This window comes from Perognathus longimembris, chromosome 8, assembly GCF_023159225.1.
Source record: "Perognathus longimembris pacificus isolate PPM17 chromosome 8, ASM2315922v1, whole genome shotgun sequence".
Lineage (NCBI taxonomy): Eukaryota > Metazoa > Chordata > Mammalia > Rodentia > Heteromyidae > Perognathus > Perognathus longimembris.
The window spans coordinates 59,897,026-59,912,475 of NC_063168.1; the positions used below are offsets into that span (position 1 = coordinate 59,897,026).

At 48.9% G+C, this 15,450-nt stretch overlaps 1 protein-coding gene across 1 annotated transcript in view; it reads right to left on the reverse strand.

Annotated features, from left to right (window-relative positions):
- The window catches only part of Plb1 (phospholipase B1), a 103,227-nt gene extending 90,839 nt beyond the window's left edge, over window positions 1-12,388 (reverse strand). The window contains exons 1-8 of the mRNA XM_048353206.1: window positions 12,188-12,388; window positions 11,294-11,345; window positions 9,608-9,694; window positions 5,002-5,064; window positions 4,321-4,400; window positions 3,413-3,491; window positions 2,514-2,612; window positions 1,411-1,464 (exon numbers count right to left, since the gene is read on the reverse strand). Of these exons, the coding sequence (XP_048209163.1) occupies window positions 1,411-1,464; window positions 2,514-2,612; window positions 3,413-3,491; window positions 4,321-4,400; window positions 5,002-5,064; window positions 9,608-9,694; window positions 11,294-11,345; window positions 12,188-12,369 (696 nt within the window). The 5' untranslated portion in view covers window positions 12,370-12,388. The remainder of the gene's footprint in view (window positions 1-1,410; window positions 1,465-2,513; window positions 2,613-3,412; window positions 3,492-4,320; window positions 4,401-5,001; window positions 5,065-9,607; window positions 9,695-11,293; window positions 11,346-12,187) is intronic.
- Between the last annotated feature and the right edge of the window lie 3,062 nt (window positions 12,389-15,450).

Genomic DNA, 15,450 nt, shown 5'->3' on the forward strand with positions numbered 1-15,450 from the left:
TTGGGGAAAATGTGAACTTGGTGGTTGTTGGACAGGTCTGGAGAGAGTGGGGTAACCCTCTACCTAGGACAGCCACCACTGTTCCCCTCTGGGTACCTGCTGCTTCTGACCCTTGAGGAAACTTAAAGAACCTAGGCCTATGGCAGTGCTTGGGGAAATCACTCAGCAGGTGCCTCCTGGTGTTTGTTATCACAGCTGCCACCAACACCAAAGACGCTGGGTAGCAAGATGAAGGAAAAAGAGAAAGGAGGCCAGCCCTTCCCTATTGTCTCCTCTCCAGCTCCTCTTCCACCTGCTATTCAGTTTCATTGACTCTTCAGCTTTGCCTGTTGTACTTCCTCTCAGGCAGAACCGGCCTCCTTCCGATGCCATTTGTGCAATTTGCTCTCTGCTCACAAAGGTCCTCCTGCCACACAGAGCCCAGCTTCTGGGCCTCCCAGCATAAGGCAGGGTTGGAAGTGCCCTTTGTTGGTTAGGGAAAGGCTCTGGAAGAGCACAGAGGTATGGCTGGACTGGGTTAATCAGCTTTCTTCCCCTAAAAGAGGGTGGTCCCTACTAGATGGGTGGGCTCCCTTCTCTGCCCCATAAGAGACCAGTCACAAGGTGTTTTCTAGGGGACGAGTCCACCCAAGGCTTTGACCCACTAACCAGCATCCCTGGCCAAGACTTCAAGTGTCTTCTCCAAAGGACAGTGTTAGCATTGCCCAGGCTTCTGAGCTGGCGCCTGCCCTGCCTGCCCTGCCTGCCCTGCCTGCCCTGCCCTCGCCCTCCAGCAGGAGCCTAAGTGCAGCTGCTCATGTGCTCAGCATCGCATACTAAGAGAAGAGAAAGAGAGAAACGGTTCTAATTTGAGCAAAAAGAAAAACAAATTTCTATCATCGCAATTCTAAAAATAGAGCCACTTGCATGGGGGTGGGGGTGGGGGTGGCAAGGAGAGGTCCCTGTCTGGTGCCTTTCATTCACTGCTGAATCCCGGTGCTGGTGGCGTTTATCATGGACCCAGAACAAAGAACTCGACACATGTTGAGTCCTTGCTGTGGGCCAGGGGTGAGGCGTGCACTGGAGTGCAAGGGTGGGGATGAGAGGTTATACCCCGAGTCCGTGCGGCTGTGAGGTGGGGTTTCGTCACACTGGCTCCAGGCACCAACCTGAGCCTGTAAACTTGCTCAGTGCTGCCTCAGGGCCAAGAAAGCTGGAGAGGGTTGGACAGGGAGCCAATGAGGAGGCGGGAGGGCTGGGGCTTCCCCAGGGCTGTCACTGTAAGATCAGGAGGTCACATTCCTAGGGGTTGAGCTGGGCTGGCATCCTTGTGCACCCTCAGAGCAGTGGGAAGAGTGGTACTGTGGGCTGACCACCCTTCCTCTGCGGGGCATCCCTTAGGCTGGCGCAAGCCCCACGCCAACCACTTACCATGCTGTTCCAAAGGCTCAGGCCAAGCGCAGCGGGATCTTGTGCCAGGGGCCCCTAATGGGAGAGAACGAGGTGAGAGGAGCCCATGTTTGTCCCCAAGGAGGTGACAGCTCCTGTGCACTGCTGCCTGCCCTGGCTTGGAGCTGGGTGGCCCTGATTTGTCCAGCTCTGTCCCCACCAATAATGGCCAATTTGTAGGAGTGTTATCTTGGGTCAGGGTTCAGAGGTCAGGGTTGGCAGGAAAAGGGCAAATGATTGGAATGCTCTGTGTTGTCATGAAGTCCCTAAAACTAAACTCAAGAGCAGGTGGCAGGAAAGCAGTTGGGATGTGGTCTGTGTAAAATGGTGGGGGCAGGGGATGGGTCCTAACCCTCCTCCTCCTTCTCCTAAAGCCAGGACTTCCACTATTGTGCAAGTCCAACAGGCAGGAGCTGGAATCCAGGAAGAACTGTTCCCAGACAGAGCCCGGAAGGCTTAGCGGCTGCAGAGAGGGTGCCCGGCAGGTGCAGGCCCTCCTCCACTGCACCATGACCCCAGTGACCCTTTGCCCTGTGACCCAGGGGAGGGCAGATGCAAACTCCTTCCCTTCAGGGAAGGACGTATAGGAGCACAGAGGAAGAAGTGAGGGTAGGTGCCCTGGGAAGCACCATCTTGAAACATCCTCGCAGCCAAGAGGAGCGAGTCCTTCCCACGCTGCCAAGGCACCGCTGACTTCTTCCCGTGCATTGGCTCGTGGGATCCTGGCAGCCACCCTAGAGCAAGCGACTATTCATCACAGCCCTCATTTGATGGATGTGGAACCAGGTCCCAGAGTGGCCAGACCACTTGCCCAAGGTCACACAGCTGGTCAATTCCAGAACCAAGCATTAGCTGGAGCCAGGGCAACTGGCCTGGATTCCTGCTCTTCACCTGGGGGCTGGAACTGCCTCACGTGGCTAAGCCACATCATGTGGAAACTGCGCGAGAGAACACTGCAGCATTGCCCTGGTGGTCAGCGAAGCTTGTCTGGGCTGGGCCTTCTGCGAAGGTGACAGACGTGGCAGAGGGAAGCAGGAGCAGAGGTACAGCCCAGGCCCCTGGCTTCCATCCCGCAGCCCACTCACCGATGGCGGCAACATCTCGTAGAAGAAAGGCTGGAAAACCACAGCAAAGGACTCCTGGTCGCTGAACCTGCTGGAGGCCAGGAGGCTTTCCCAGGTTTCCTGAGGAAGGAGGTGGAGGAGCTGAAGACAGCTAGAGCTGTGCAGCCCCTGGCTCAGAACAAACACCACGACCATGACGCGAGGCACAATCACGCGCTGCTCCACACTTCCTCTCACCTCACACTTCAAGCTCTGCAGAGCTGGGTTGTGTTCTCACCTGGCCCTAAAACCCTCATATCCGGGCACTCCAGAGTCCTGCAGAGCATTCTCTGGAAGCTCAGGTAGGATATATAAGTCTTGCTTGCCCCTTGCACCCCACTCAACATGCTCTCATTTCCACACTGAGAGAAATGTCTCACAACTTCACTCCCAGCTTTCTCCTTACACACGAAGCATCGTGTTCACACCTGCCAGTGGGCACCGTGCTTTGAACTGTGGGCCTATGAACACACATTTGCACTTTGCTGGGGTCTCTGAGGTCAGCTGCAGTGCACAGCTGGTTTTTCTGCAGGCTGCGATTTGGGGTACAGGCACCGCCCAGGTCAAAGCAGCTCACCAGCTAGAGATGCGGTGGTATAAGCAGTAACAACAAAAGACATTTTAGAGTGGGTGTGCAAAGCTCTTCACTCTCTGTCACCTGGAGTGTCCGGCACAGTCCCCACTCTTACCCACTACAACTGTGGTCCTCGTAGTATGTGCAGGGATATAGACACATGTTGGGAAAAGCAGCCAAGGGCAGCTCTGACCTTGGTCCTGAATTCAGCTGGAGAAGTCCTATGTGAGCAAACTTGACATGGTCCCCACCAGCCCTGTTCTCCGTGGTATCTGCTCCATGAGCCGGCTGCCCACAGGTGGCTCACCTGATAGGACCACTGCATGATGACCTTGGTCAGCTTTGAAATCTTCTCTGGGCAATGGCAGGGCTCTGGGGCAGGGCTGCTGCAGGTCAAAACAAGCAAGGAATGAAAGAGCTAGGGGTGGACCTCCAAGCTGCCTCCTGTAGAAGAGGGCCCAAGGGCTCAAGGTCCTGGGGTCCCTTAGGGGTGGGGAGGGAGAAGCTGGATCCTTAATGGGTGCAGGAGAAGGGAGGTGGAAAGGTTGGGAGGATGGTGGACAAGGTGGAGAGACACCCCTGGAGCTTTTGTCCCTGGGGGTCAGGGATGGGCTGAGATGTTTTTCTCTTCCTCTTTGTCCCAGAAACCCACATTGCATCCTTTCCTTACTCTCTACACCTTTTGTCTTCCTTTCCTGGAACTCCTCCCTTCCCACTCTCCGTTCTCAGCTGTCCTTGTTTTGAACTTTTCCATACAAACTTCGATGGAAGGTTCAGATCCAGGATTCTTAGAATGTGGGACCAAAATATGTAACTTCTAGGAAAATTCTCAGAAATACATGGGAACTGTGTTCTGAGAAGTGACAAGATCCTTAAGCTCATTTTTTTTCTACTCAGCTTCTACAAGTAATATTTCTTGGCTTAAATTATATTACTGGATCTGCTTTTTTTAAATTTTGTTTTGAACCTTCAAATCACTCAGCAGGAAAAGGCCTCTGACATTAACACTGTATTAACCAGACTGAATATTTCATCTTTTAGTGTGGCCCCCTAACTCCCCTTCCTGACTCCAGCACACACTACTGTGTAAGCTCACACATGCTATAGAACCTCTCCTGCCATCCATGCTTCTGGGCTCCTCATGGGATTCATTTATATGCATGGCACATGGATGGCACGTGACGGAGGCGGGTCTTATTCTAGTTCCCTTCTTACCTAAGCCCAGCCCCCTGAGGCCAGCGAGACACAGCCGCAACCTCAGAGAGATCCACCAGGTTCACAAATGCTTTGGGTACCTGGAAGGACACACGAATAAGAAGGTCAGTGTCTGTCAGTCAAATGGCCACAGCTTCCCGGAGACTCTCGGGAACCCCGATGTGAGCCTTGTTTGGGGTCCGGTGGAACACAAGGACTGACCCTTCAACAGGTCATCATTGCTTGACGTTGGTCCACAGCCATCACCTTCACAGCTGTGCTTTGCAGAAATGCACCTGTCACCATCCTTCTGGTGGTCAGGACACCTCCTCCATGTCCATGGGAACCACAGACCCCAGGAACTCAGGGAAGGGATGAAGCACCACACCGGTTCACCTTGGTCATTCTAGGAAGAGGCTCTGCAGGTTCCTGAGCTTTCTGGCTATGACAGCCCCAGAATCAGTAGACCACAGGGCCATTGAATCAGAAATGCACTTTGCAAGAGGTCAAGAAGATGGGGCCCTCAGAGCTTTTTCTGTTCTGGAGGTGTTGAGGTCCCTCACAGAAGTCTGGTCTCCCCACTCTAGAAGAGGCTACTTGGGAGTGAACCAGAATCCGCCTCACCAGCCCTCAAAAGGGGGGCCAGGAGGCGCCATGAGGAAAGTAGGCCAAGGTCCCACAGGGCTAGGGGCACGGCCTTACCTCCTGCTGCAGGTAGTCCAGGGTCCGGGCCAGCCTTTCCATGTCATTCTTCACGTGCCTCTCCTGTGAGAGGACAAGTAGGCTGAGTGAGGGTGCAGTGGGGGGGACCTGAGGCCCAGGTGCCCAGGCTCAGGCAGGCTGGCCCCACCTGATGTTGTCTCCCATAACCATTGTAGAGTTCCTGGAGCTCCCTTGGTTGGTTGGTTTGTCTGTCTGTTTGTGTTTGGTGTATTTTCTGACTTCCCAAATCCATCATCCATCAGGAGAAAAATCAAACACATTTTCTCCTCTAGGGGAGACAGCCCATGTTTTTGTTTCTGTTTTTTTTAAAAAAAGCAAACTCAATGTTAGAACAAGGTTGAAAACACCTGTTGTGGTCCCAATGTCCTCATTGAGGGATGGGCGATTCACTCTCAGAAGCTGATGAAATTGCTTCTATCCAAAGGAAATCAAATCTTAAGAAGGAGGAACACAACCAATAGCAGATTTAAGGTTCCAGGTGGGCCTCAAAACTTCCATGAGTGGTGGGGAGGGTACAGGCTTAACCTCCCTGATCTGGAATGCTTGAGACCAGATATCAGAGTTTCAGATGTCAGAGTTTTTTAGATTTTTCAAATATTTGCAAAAAACATCACCAACTAAGCCTCATTCACCCCAAGTTCCATAATCAAAACTATTCAGATAGCAGTTTGGGATTTTGGAACATTTTGGGTTTCAGATGAGGAATGTTCAACCTGTAACACCAGCCTTCCACCTTTGTCCTGAGTAAGAGAAAATGGCCCAGAGTGTGGCCTGCAAGGGTCCCACCTGAGTATAGAAACATACTTGCTACCTACCCAACACCCAACACCCCCCTTCCTTGCAAGTAATGAAAAGAGACAATGAAAACACTGCTAAATGTGACCCTCATTTACTGTTACAATGTGAAAAAAATAATAAGCCCTATAAGAAGAGAGGTTCATGAATTGTCTGCAGACTGGTTGTCCTGAAGTGACAGGAAGACAAGGAATGTGGAGGAACTGCTGTTTCCTTCACAGACAGGACTCTACAGACAGCTGTCAATCACCAAGTGGGGATACTACACAAATGCTGCCCGCTGGCTGCCAGCATACAGTATGGGAAGGAATGCCAAGTCCCGGTCTTTCTGTTGTCTCTTCTGCTTTGGTGTCAGGCTGGCCCCTGGGAAGTCAGGACCGCCAGTGTGTTGTGATGGATGGCGAGCAAGCCTCAGCCAGGCTTTCTTCCATCGGAGTCTCCCAAGTGTGACCCTGAGCACCACATATTCATCTTGCAGAGTCCTGGAAGTCAGTCTAGAAACATTCTTGCTGCCCAGATGTACCATATGCAGGACATTCATCGTCCTTCGGTCTGTGCACACCCTGTGTGGTTGTCCCCTAAGTGTGGCTGTGGCTGGTTTATAGCTACAGAGGGAATCGGGCTCATCAGGTCATTCCAGACACTAAAAGGTCACTCAGAGGACCATCAGCCATCCCTGTATCTTAGTAAAGATACCATGCTTCTACAGAAACATCATCCTCAGCTAGGCTCTGGTGGAGCGTGCTTGCAATTCTAGCTACTCAGGAGGCTGAGATCAGAGGATGGAGGTTTGAAGCCAGCCTGTGCAGAAAAATCCATGAGACTTTCATTTCTAATTAAGCAGCCAAAAACTAAGTATAACTGTGGCTCAAGTGGTAGAGTGGTGCCACCCTTGAGAGAAAAAAAAGTCAAGGGAGAGCACAAGGCCTTGAGTTCAAGCCCCCTCCCCTGCCACACACTAAAAAAGGAACAACAACAACAACAAAACAACCCTTCTGTAAGGTCACACACAATGCAAACTCCTCCATAAGCCCCAAGACAAGAAGAAGCAACAAGACTTATGTCTCCCAATGAATACCAATTTACATCTTTTACCCTCAATTTCAAAAGAATGTCTATTATCAAGCATGTGCCTGAGACTAGACTTAACTTTTTCTTATACGTTATTTCCTTGCAATTTATTCTAAGGAAAATGATTACTGAGTTAAAATCTGAATGCTCTCCAGTTTCTTGAGTCATCCTGCGAGAGCGCCCTTCTAAGCGCTGACACCTGCTTCCCTGGCCTTGGCGATGAGTACTGTAAATGCATGTGTATGTGGGGTTTTTTTTTTGCGCTAGGCTTTCTTTCTTCATTTTTATTCTGAGCTTTGATTTCACTGGTCAATGAAACTAGATTTCAACTGCGGAGCAATAAGCAAACTTCCAGACCCTGAAAGCATCCAGAGTCACTGCTACCACAGTACCATTTTCCTCCACTGCTACTGCATGGCAAGTCATTTTGATTTCATCTCTATGACTTTGATGTTAAGAAACCCTAAAGAACAGATGAGGATTTAAGCCCTGGTCAACTCCTCATGAGAGAAGCCCCAAATTCTCAGAGGGAGGGAAGTGCAGGTCTGTGGAAGGACAGTAGTTTAACATTTCTTTTCAATAAAAAAAGATCACATGACTGCCAGGAGATGCTCAACATGAGACAGAAGACAAAGCTGCAAGGTCAAATGAGGGCCTGGAGCCCACCCATTCAACCTTTGCCCTCGGAAGTACTACCAGTGGCCTCTAGCTCCACAGAGCACATTTGGACAACTGCTGAAGGACAAATAGCACTTGAGATATGCTTTGAGGAATATCAAAACACCAAAGAACTTCCCCAGGAAAAGAATAGCTGAGGTTCCAAAGCCCTGGCTTAGCACAAAAGGAAAATCAGGATGGGCAGGGCAAAGGGCAACAAGGGAGGACTTGAGTGGATGTCAGCCAGCATTTCTACAATGAGGTAAACTAGTATGGCGATCAAGACAGTGGCATAGGGCACAGAAATTAGGAGTGAGGCAGGACTACTTGGGTGATAAGTTTGCAACCAATTGGAAGCATGAGGTTCTAAGCATGAACAAACTCAGTCCTATGTGTCACTATGACCAGATCTGGAGGGAGCTTCAGATATTGAAGAAAAACATTAAGCTTGACACACCATGCACTGAAACTGCTCTCGGGATGGGAGTCCTCCAGCACTGGAGGGAATGTAAGTGAGTTGAGCTACTTTTTGGGAGGGCAATTCAGCGGACTCTATTAAATAAACTTCAAGTGGTGGAATATGATGAAGCATGCCTATAGTCCCAGCACTCGAGAGGTTGGGACAGGAGAATCTTGAATGTTTGAGGCCAGCCCAGACAATATAGTGAGTTCAAAGCCAGACTGGGCTACATAATAAGACCCCATCTGTAAAGGAAGGGAGGGAGGGAGAGAGAGAGGGGGGAGGGAGGGAGGGAGGGAGGGAGAGAGGGAGGGAATAAAAGAAGGAAGGAAAGGGAAGAAAGAAGAAATGTATGCACATATCTGAGGACTGACAATTTGACATTTAAAAACCTATTCTGAGCTAGGTTCCAATGGCTCACACCTACAATCCTAACTAGTCAGGACGCTGAGATATGAGGAATGCAGCTTGAGGTCAGCCCAGGCAGGAAAACTATGAGATTCTTTAAGTGAAGCTGTGGCTTAAGTGGTGGAGAACTAGCCTTGAACAAAAAAGCTCAGGGACAGTGCCCAGGCCCTGAGTTCAAGCCCCAGGACTGATGCCATCGTTGTCGTCATCATCATCATCATCATCATCATCACCACCACCACCACCACATCTATTCTGGACACTTGTCATCAAATTATTTGACCATGACTCATAGGATGAGATGTGTCATATCACAATCCAGCACAATATGCATATAGAAAAGACAGTAAATTCATGCACAAATATAACAGGTGGATCAGTGTTTGGATGAGTAGATATAGAGAAATGCAGCGGTATTCAAATGTCTATTTGAATACTTCAATACATGAGCGCATAAATTCACTCACTAATGTTAATAAGCAAAATGACCCAAAAGAGAGGGGCAGAAAACAAACAAAGCATGTACATTTCACATGGCATTGGTAGGCACAGAAACCTTCATTGCCTATAGGCTACATATGCAGAAGAGCTGGTCAGGGAAGGTGGGTTTCTAATAGCATTTCTCTAGGGTTCCAGCTCGCTAAAGGAAAGGGTGTTCTGATGATACACTAGGGCTCAGTGAGAGCATGGGCCATCTGTAGGGAGGCAAGAGTCCGTGTTGCAAGAGGACATCTCAATAAATTCCATGGCCTGACAGAGGCCCCGAGAGGGCGGCTGGAGAACAGTGGGCAGTCATGAGACTGTCATACATGGCAGTGACAACTTCGTGGCAACCAGGCTTCAAATTCCTGAAAAATAGTCTGGGTACCATTTGTGTCACTATGGCTTAGAGCCCTTATCCCATCATCTGATCGGAACCTAGATGGTCTTCAATAAAGACCTAAAATGGTTACGAGGGACCGTTTTATGCTAAGTATATTTTGCCACAATGAAATGGGAGAAAAACAAAACAAATGCAAAACACCTGTTCACATATGCTTTCTTGAGCTTCTGTCTACCCCTCCACACATCCACTTACTCATCCATCTGCCCTAATCCTCAGCTCCAGCCCAGCAAGTAGGGGTTAGGTGGCTCGACTTCACTCTCCCTGTCCCTTGCATTTGCAATCTCCAAGATGCCCTGCCCACCATTTACCTGTTGAATAGAGGGACACAGGTAGCATCGGCTTGCATTACTGAAGAACACATTGATGAGTTTCCAGTCATGTTGAAAGTCAAGTTGCTAAGGAGAAATTACAATATGCATTATATATATATATATGTGTGTGTATATATATATATATAGAGAGAGAGAGAGAGAGAAAGACCTTAAGCCAAAAGAACATCCTTCTTTTCACATCTTTCCATTCTCATCTGCTTAATCCAATAATTCCATCTCCCCAAACTTGTTTTAAGGAAATAAGAACATATACAGGAGTTAGCTATAATGACTAATATCTTATTTATAAGAATAAAAACAAGGAAACAACATAAATATCTAAAATTGGGTATTGCTGAGTAAATTATGGAGCATTCACAAAATGGAACATTATAGAGCTATTAAGATGATACCGGAAATGTAATTATTGCCATAGCAAATAATATATTGACAAAAGTAGGCTATAAAAAGTGTCTACATCTACTAATTTCTCTGGTTTAAAAAAAATAAATACATGCACACATTCTTGGAAAAATATAGAAGGAAATACATGCCAACTTAGCAATAGCAATTATCTTTGCGTGTTAGGGTTAAGGATGGTTTTAATATTCTTTTTGTTTATCTGTGTTTTCAGTCTTTCTTTGTAATGAATATATGTTGCTAGTGCAAGCCCAAAACAAACTTCTGTTTCATGTTTCATGTTAGCGCAGCGTGGCTAAGGCACACCGAGCTGTGAATTGGGTGCTTTAGATTTTAGATCTAACTAGCTGTGTGAACTTGGGCTTCCCAGTCCTCTTCGCATTTCAGTTTCTTCATCTTTAAAATTATAGGGTTGGCTTTAGGACCTTCCAGCTATTTTTTCTTATAAAAATAATAATATTTTTTATGATTCCAGATATCCTAGAATTCTGCCGTTAGGGGAAGACCAAGGCTTCCTGGCCCAGGTGCCTTGGCCACTGGCCCTGTGACTTGGAGTGGCCTCTGGCATGAATTCCTAAACTCCTTAATGTATGCATGGTTGGCTGAGATAGAGGCTGCCTGGAGCCAGCTTGGTGTGAGGCTTGCTTTGATTGACACCTGTCCATGAGAAAAACACAAACGATCAGAGGATGCTTATTACAAACTCCTATGTTATTGGGCAAAGAGCATGTGATCTGTTAGGGAACAGGATAACAAGTCAATCCACGGAATATGATCATCACAGCAGCAATCCCCACTGGTGACTTTCACTGAGCACCAACCCTATGCCTGGCATATCCAACAGCATGTTTAATCCTCCCTCAACCCAATGCCACAGGAGCTTTCAATGTCCCCACTTCATAAACAGGAGCACTGAGCACTGACAGAAGCTGAGCATTTATCCTGCATCACATGCTACAGGTGGAAAGGACAGGATGTGCTCTCAAGCCAGTCCCCTCTGGAACCCAATCACCAGCCTAGGTGAGAAATCATTTAGTCCTTCCTCCACTTCCCACAGAGCCACACAAGAAACTCTTCGGAACAGCAGCATTGCCCTTTTGCTAGTGACCTTCAGAGACTCAAAGCAGAAAGGACATTTCCCAAGACCCCAGATCACATGTGACTGTCCCATAGCAAGTTAGCAATGGGGCTACTGTCACGTGGTATGTTTGGTCCTGTGGCACACACAGGCAGGCCATCTAGCTGAGTTAGAGGCACTCTTACCGGGTTCTCTTTCAAGCTTCTCACAAGTTCTTCAGCCTGAATCCACAAGTCTCTGTGCACGGGGAGGAGAAGAAAAAGAAAACTCCGTGCATTATAATTGCCTACATCTAGAAGTTCATTCCCATGCCTTGTCTGTAAGCCAAGCTTCCAGCCTCTAAGCCTGAGACTCCCCTGGAGCGTACAGGCTTACAAATGTTAGATACTGAGGATGAAAAATGTGGCCTGTAGCTGGGCACCAGCGGCTCAGGCCTAACCCCAGCTACTTAGGAGGCTGAGATCTGAGGATCATGGTTCAAATCCAGCTCAGGCAGGAAAGTCTGTGAGACTCTTACCTCCAATTAACCACCAAGAAGCTGGAAGTGGAGATGTGGTAGAATGCTAATCTTGATTATAAAAGCTCAGGGACAGTGCCTAGGCTCTGAGTTCAAACCCCAGGACTGGCACACTGGCGCGTGTATGCATGTGCATGCGCGTGTGCATGTGCGCACACACACACGGCTTATCAGGCGGACTGAAATCAGTGCAGGGGAAGCACTTTGGCTTTAACATAATAAAGATCTTTTTTGTTTGTTTGTTAGTTTGTTTGTTTGTTCGTTCTATTTTTGCCAGTCCTGGGGGTTGAACTCAGGGCCTGAGCACTGTCCCTGGCTTCTTTTTGCTCAAGGCTAGCATTCTGCCACTTGAGCCACAGCACCACTTCTGGTCGTTTTCTATATATGTGGTGCGGAGGAATCGAACCCAGGGCTTCATGTATACGAGGCAAACACTCTTGCCACTAGGCCATATTCCCAGTCCCCATAATAAAGATCTTTTAAACCTTTGCCAGGCTACCAAACCCTCCCAACCTGCATGACTGATAACACACAACCTGGAATGAGACAGGAAAGGACTTACTCAGCACCGTGGTGGGGTGCCACACCCTTCCCAGGAGGGCACAGGGGCATGAGAACCGCGGGGTTGAAATGCTTGATGATATCTGAGAGGACTAAAGAGACAGAGCAGGAGGTCACCTCAGATTGCTTGCCCCAGGGGTGACCCCAGAGTCGCAGCCCTCTTGCAAGGCGCAGCCTCCACATCCTGCTGTAGAGTTTGAGGTCACCTCTGTAGCTGGCACTGGAAGAGAATGAACTACAGGCCCCATGCTGAGTGTTTTCTGTGTATTCTTCCACTGACTCCTGGGTAACAAACCCATAGCAACACCGTTTCTGGTTTATGAAGGGGAAACTGAGACAGAGAAAGTAAGCAAGCTACCCAAAGTCTCCCAGCTGGACAGAGCCCACTGGGATTTGAACCAGAGCTCTGGGATGTCAGAACCTTCGCTGGCTAGGCTGCCTTCCAGTCCCTCTCTCCTCCGGAGAATGACAGAGGGGCGGGAAAGCTCCGGGAACACACAGAGAACACATCCCAGAGCTGACAGCCAGAGGATGGCTAAAAATAGTGCTGTCAGCTTCAGTTATGTCTTGCTCCCTAGAGAGGGGAGGGCAGAGCAGGGAGGGGGCTTGTGGGGAGCAATGCCACCACCTCCTTTTCCATTTCCCTTCCTTTTTGTCCCCATCCAGAAGTGCCCAAGGGCTTCATAGGAACTGAGAGGGGCTCCCTTCAGGGGGACCGAGTTTGTGTAGGCAACAGGCAGGAACAGCGTGGGAGAGCCAGGCTAGAAGTCAGGAGATGGTGTCCCCTTCGTAGCCATCTCACACTGTGTGATTTGGTTTTCCCGTCCTTCACCCAGACTAACAAGCTCCTTTCTTCTCCCAGCTGACCAGGCTGTGGGAGGAGTCATGTGTACACATTAGAAAATGGAAAACTCTGAGCACAAAATTTTTAAAAATCCATGACGAGGACAGTGTGTCTATGCATATAGAGAGCAGTGGCCCTCGTGTAAGGATAATCTGCCAGGACCGAGGGAAAAACACGAACATCTGGTGAGATGAGAGAGAGAATCTTTGAGAGAGAATTGCTCTCCAAATTAAAAATATTCATAGAACACTACTTCATTGCAATCAAAGTTGGCCCTAGAATAGACTTCTGTCTGCTGTCCTGATCTGTTCTCACCACCTCTCTTGGGGCTCCCTAGTAGCAGTGGGATTGAATCAAAGGTCTCTAGGCCTGGTGGCCTGTGCCTATAATCCTAGCAATTTGGAAAGCTGAGGAAGGAAGATCTGAGTTTGAGGGCAGCCTGGGCTACGAGAGAGAAGACTTTGTCTTGACAAATAAAACAACAATAAAAAATAACAAAGGGTAATGTTGTACATCTGGGCCATCTCAGTGCCACTTCCTGAACACATACTGTTGGAAAAGTCCATTTATCTCCCGAACGCCCAGTCTTCCCATCTGCAAAACGTGGCAAAGACCTAGCTAAGCTTAGAGGTGTCTAAGGTAGTAGAGAGCTATTATAGTTCTGGGACTGCAGACTTGGTGAGCTGACCACAGGTCAGCACTGTGGTAAACTGCGCATGCCTATAAGTCTCTCAAGCATCTTCTCCAGGAAGATCGGTTGCTTTTTCTGCTGCTGATAGCCATGGTGCCCATTCCTCCCTCCTCTCCCCTCAGGCTTGCAAGGGGGTCACTGGCAGGACAAAGAGTCCTCATCTCAGGGCTTTGCAGCAAGACCTTCCCTCCCTACTGCCTTTGCTGCTTCTGCTGCCTCTCTGGAAGAGGGAGTCCTAGATGCCCAAAGAAAGGCAGACAGACTTGGCTAAGTGCCTGGGGCAGGGGGGCTCTAGAGGCTAAGTGAGAAATCAGGAAAATGGCAGCTACCCTGGTGGCTTCAGTATCCAAACTACATCCCTTCTTCCCAGACACCCCCAAATTAAGCCATTTCCTTTCTTTTCCCCTGCCATGTAAGGTAAATGAGGCCAGGTATAGGTGAAGTCATGGTAGCCACCAACTCAATGATGGGCCTTCTCTTCTGGAACCCTTTGATTCTTTCCAGGGGATCCGGAAGCACAACAGCCAACACTATGTTTTACCTGTCCATCAGGTGACAAGAAGGCTTAGACAGCAGGCCTCCACCTTGCCTGCTGGAGCATGAGCTCTGCTCATCCCTGTCATCCCCAAGAGCCTTATCCCTCATAGGCCCCGCATGTCACGTCAGTTCCCAGGCTGGCCTGACAGGTCACCAGCCACCTCAGATGTGCATTACTCCAGGAAAGTGTCAGCTCAGCTGAGCATTTGCATTGCTGGCTGTGTCTTCCTCCTCCAATTATGCCATGACAGGTGTCTTCTCTTGTTCCTGGTTTGTGGTACTGGGCATAGGAGATGCTAACTTCCTGCCTGGATAACTTGGCTAGCATTAAGGGACTTGGGGATTTAGGGTGATTTTAGAGTTATAAGGGACTTTGGATATTAAATGAAGAAAATGAGGTAACTGATAGTGTATTCATAAGCACATTCATATGTAGAAAGGTCAGAAGAATGTGAGCCACAATTATCTCTGGAATTAGAGTGGAATTGTAGTTGGCTTTTTCTTGTATTTCACTACAAAATGAAGCTGACTGCAAATTAGACTTCCCCCCTCTCCCTTGGGCATAAGCAGTGAACTAAGACATTGTCTAAAAGGGGATCAGTAACCTTACGACTCTGGCTTGGTCACCCAGCCTTGCTGGCTCCTTAGCCCTTCACCTCCCACACTCCTTCTTCTTAACCCAGTGCTTCTTGGCTTCTCTTTGCCCAGAGAGATCTTTGCATACCTTTCCCATGCTCAGTTCAGGGTGCATGACCTTCCATCACCCCTGGGTCCCTTCTCTGCCCTCTCAGAATGCCTTCCCCTTTCCCAGGCTCGGGTGACAATAGAGACATCTTTATGAATGACAGTGCTGCTCTCTCAGAGGAATAGGGACAATCTGGAATCAGGCCATGAAAACCAGAACTCACCTTTCACCACTCCCATGCATGCCTGCCACATGGTCTCTGTCCTGTTGGTGAAAGCAAGCGTCCAAGCATCAGACAACAGCCACCACTGAACAGAGTCCTTTCCTTTGATTTTTGTGGGCTATTGCATGGCAAGCCTGTCCCAGCTGGCTCCAATTCTAGAAATATCCTTCCTGGAGTGAGGCAGCACTCAAAAGCAACAGAGCAGCCAAAATGGGCTAAAGAGCTCTCTTTAGACCCCCCTCCCCAACTGTCTAGTCTGACCTAGAAGGGGCACTGATCTTTGT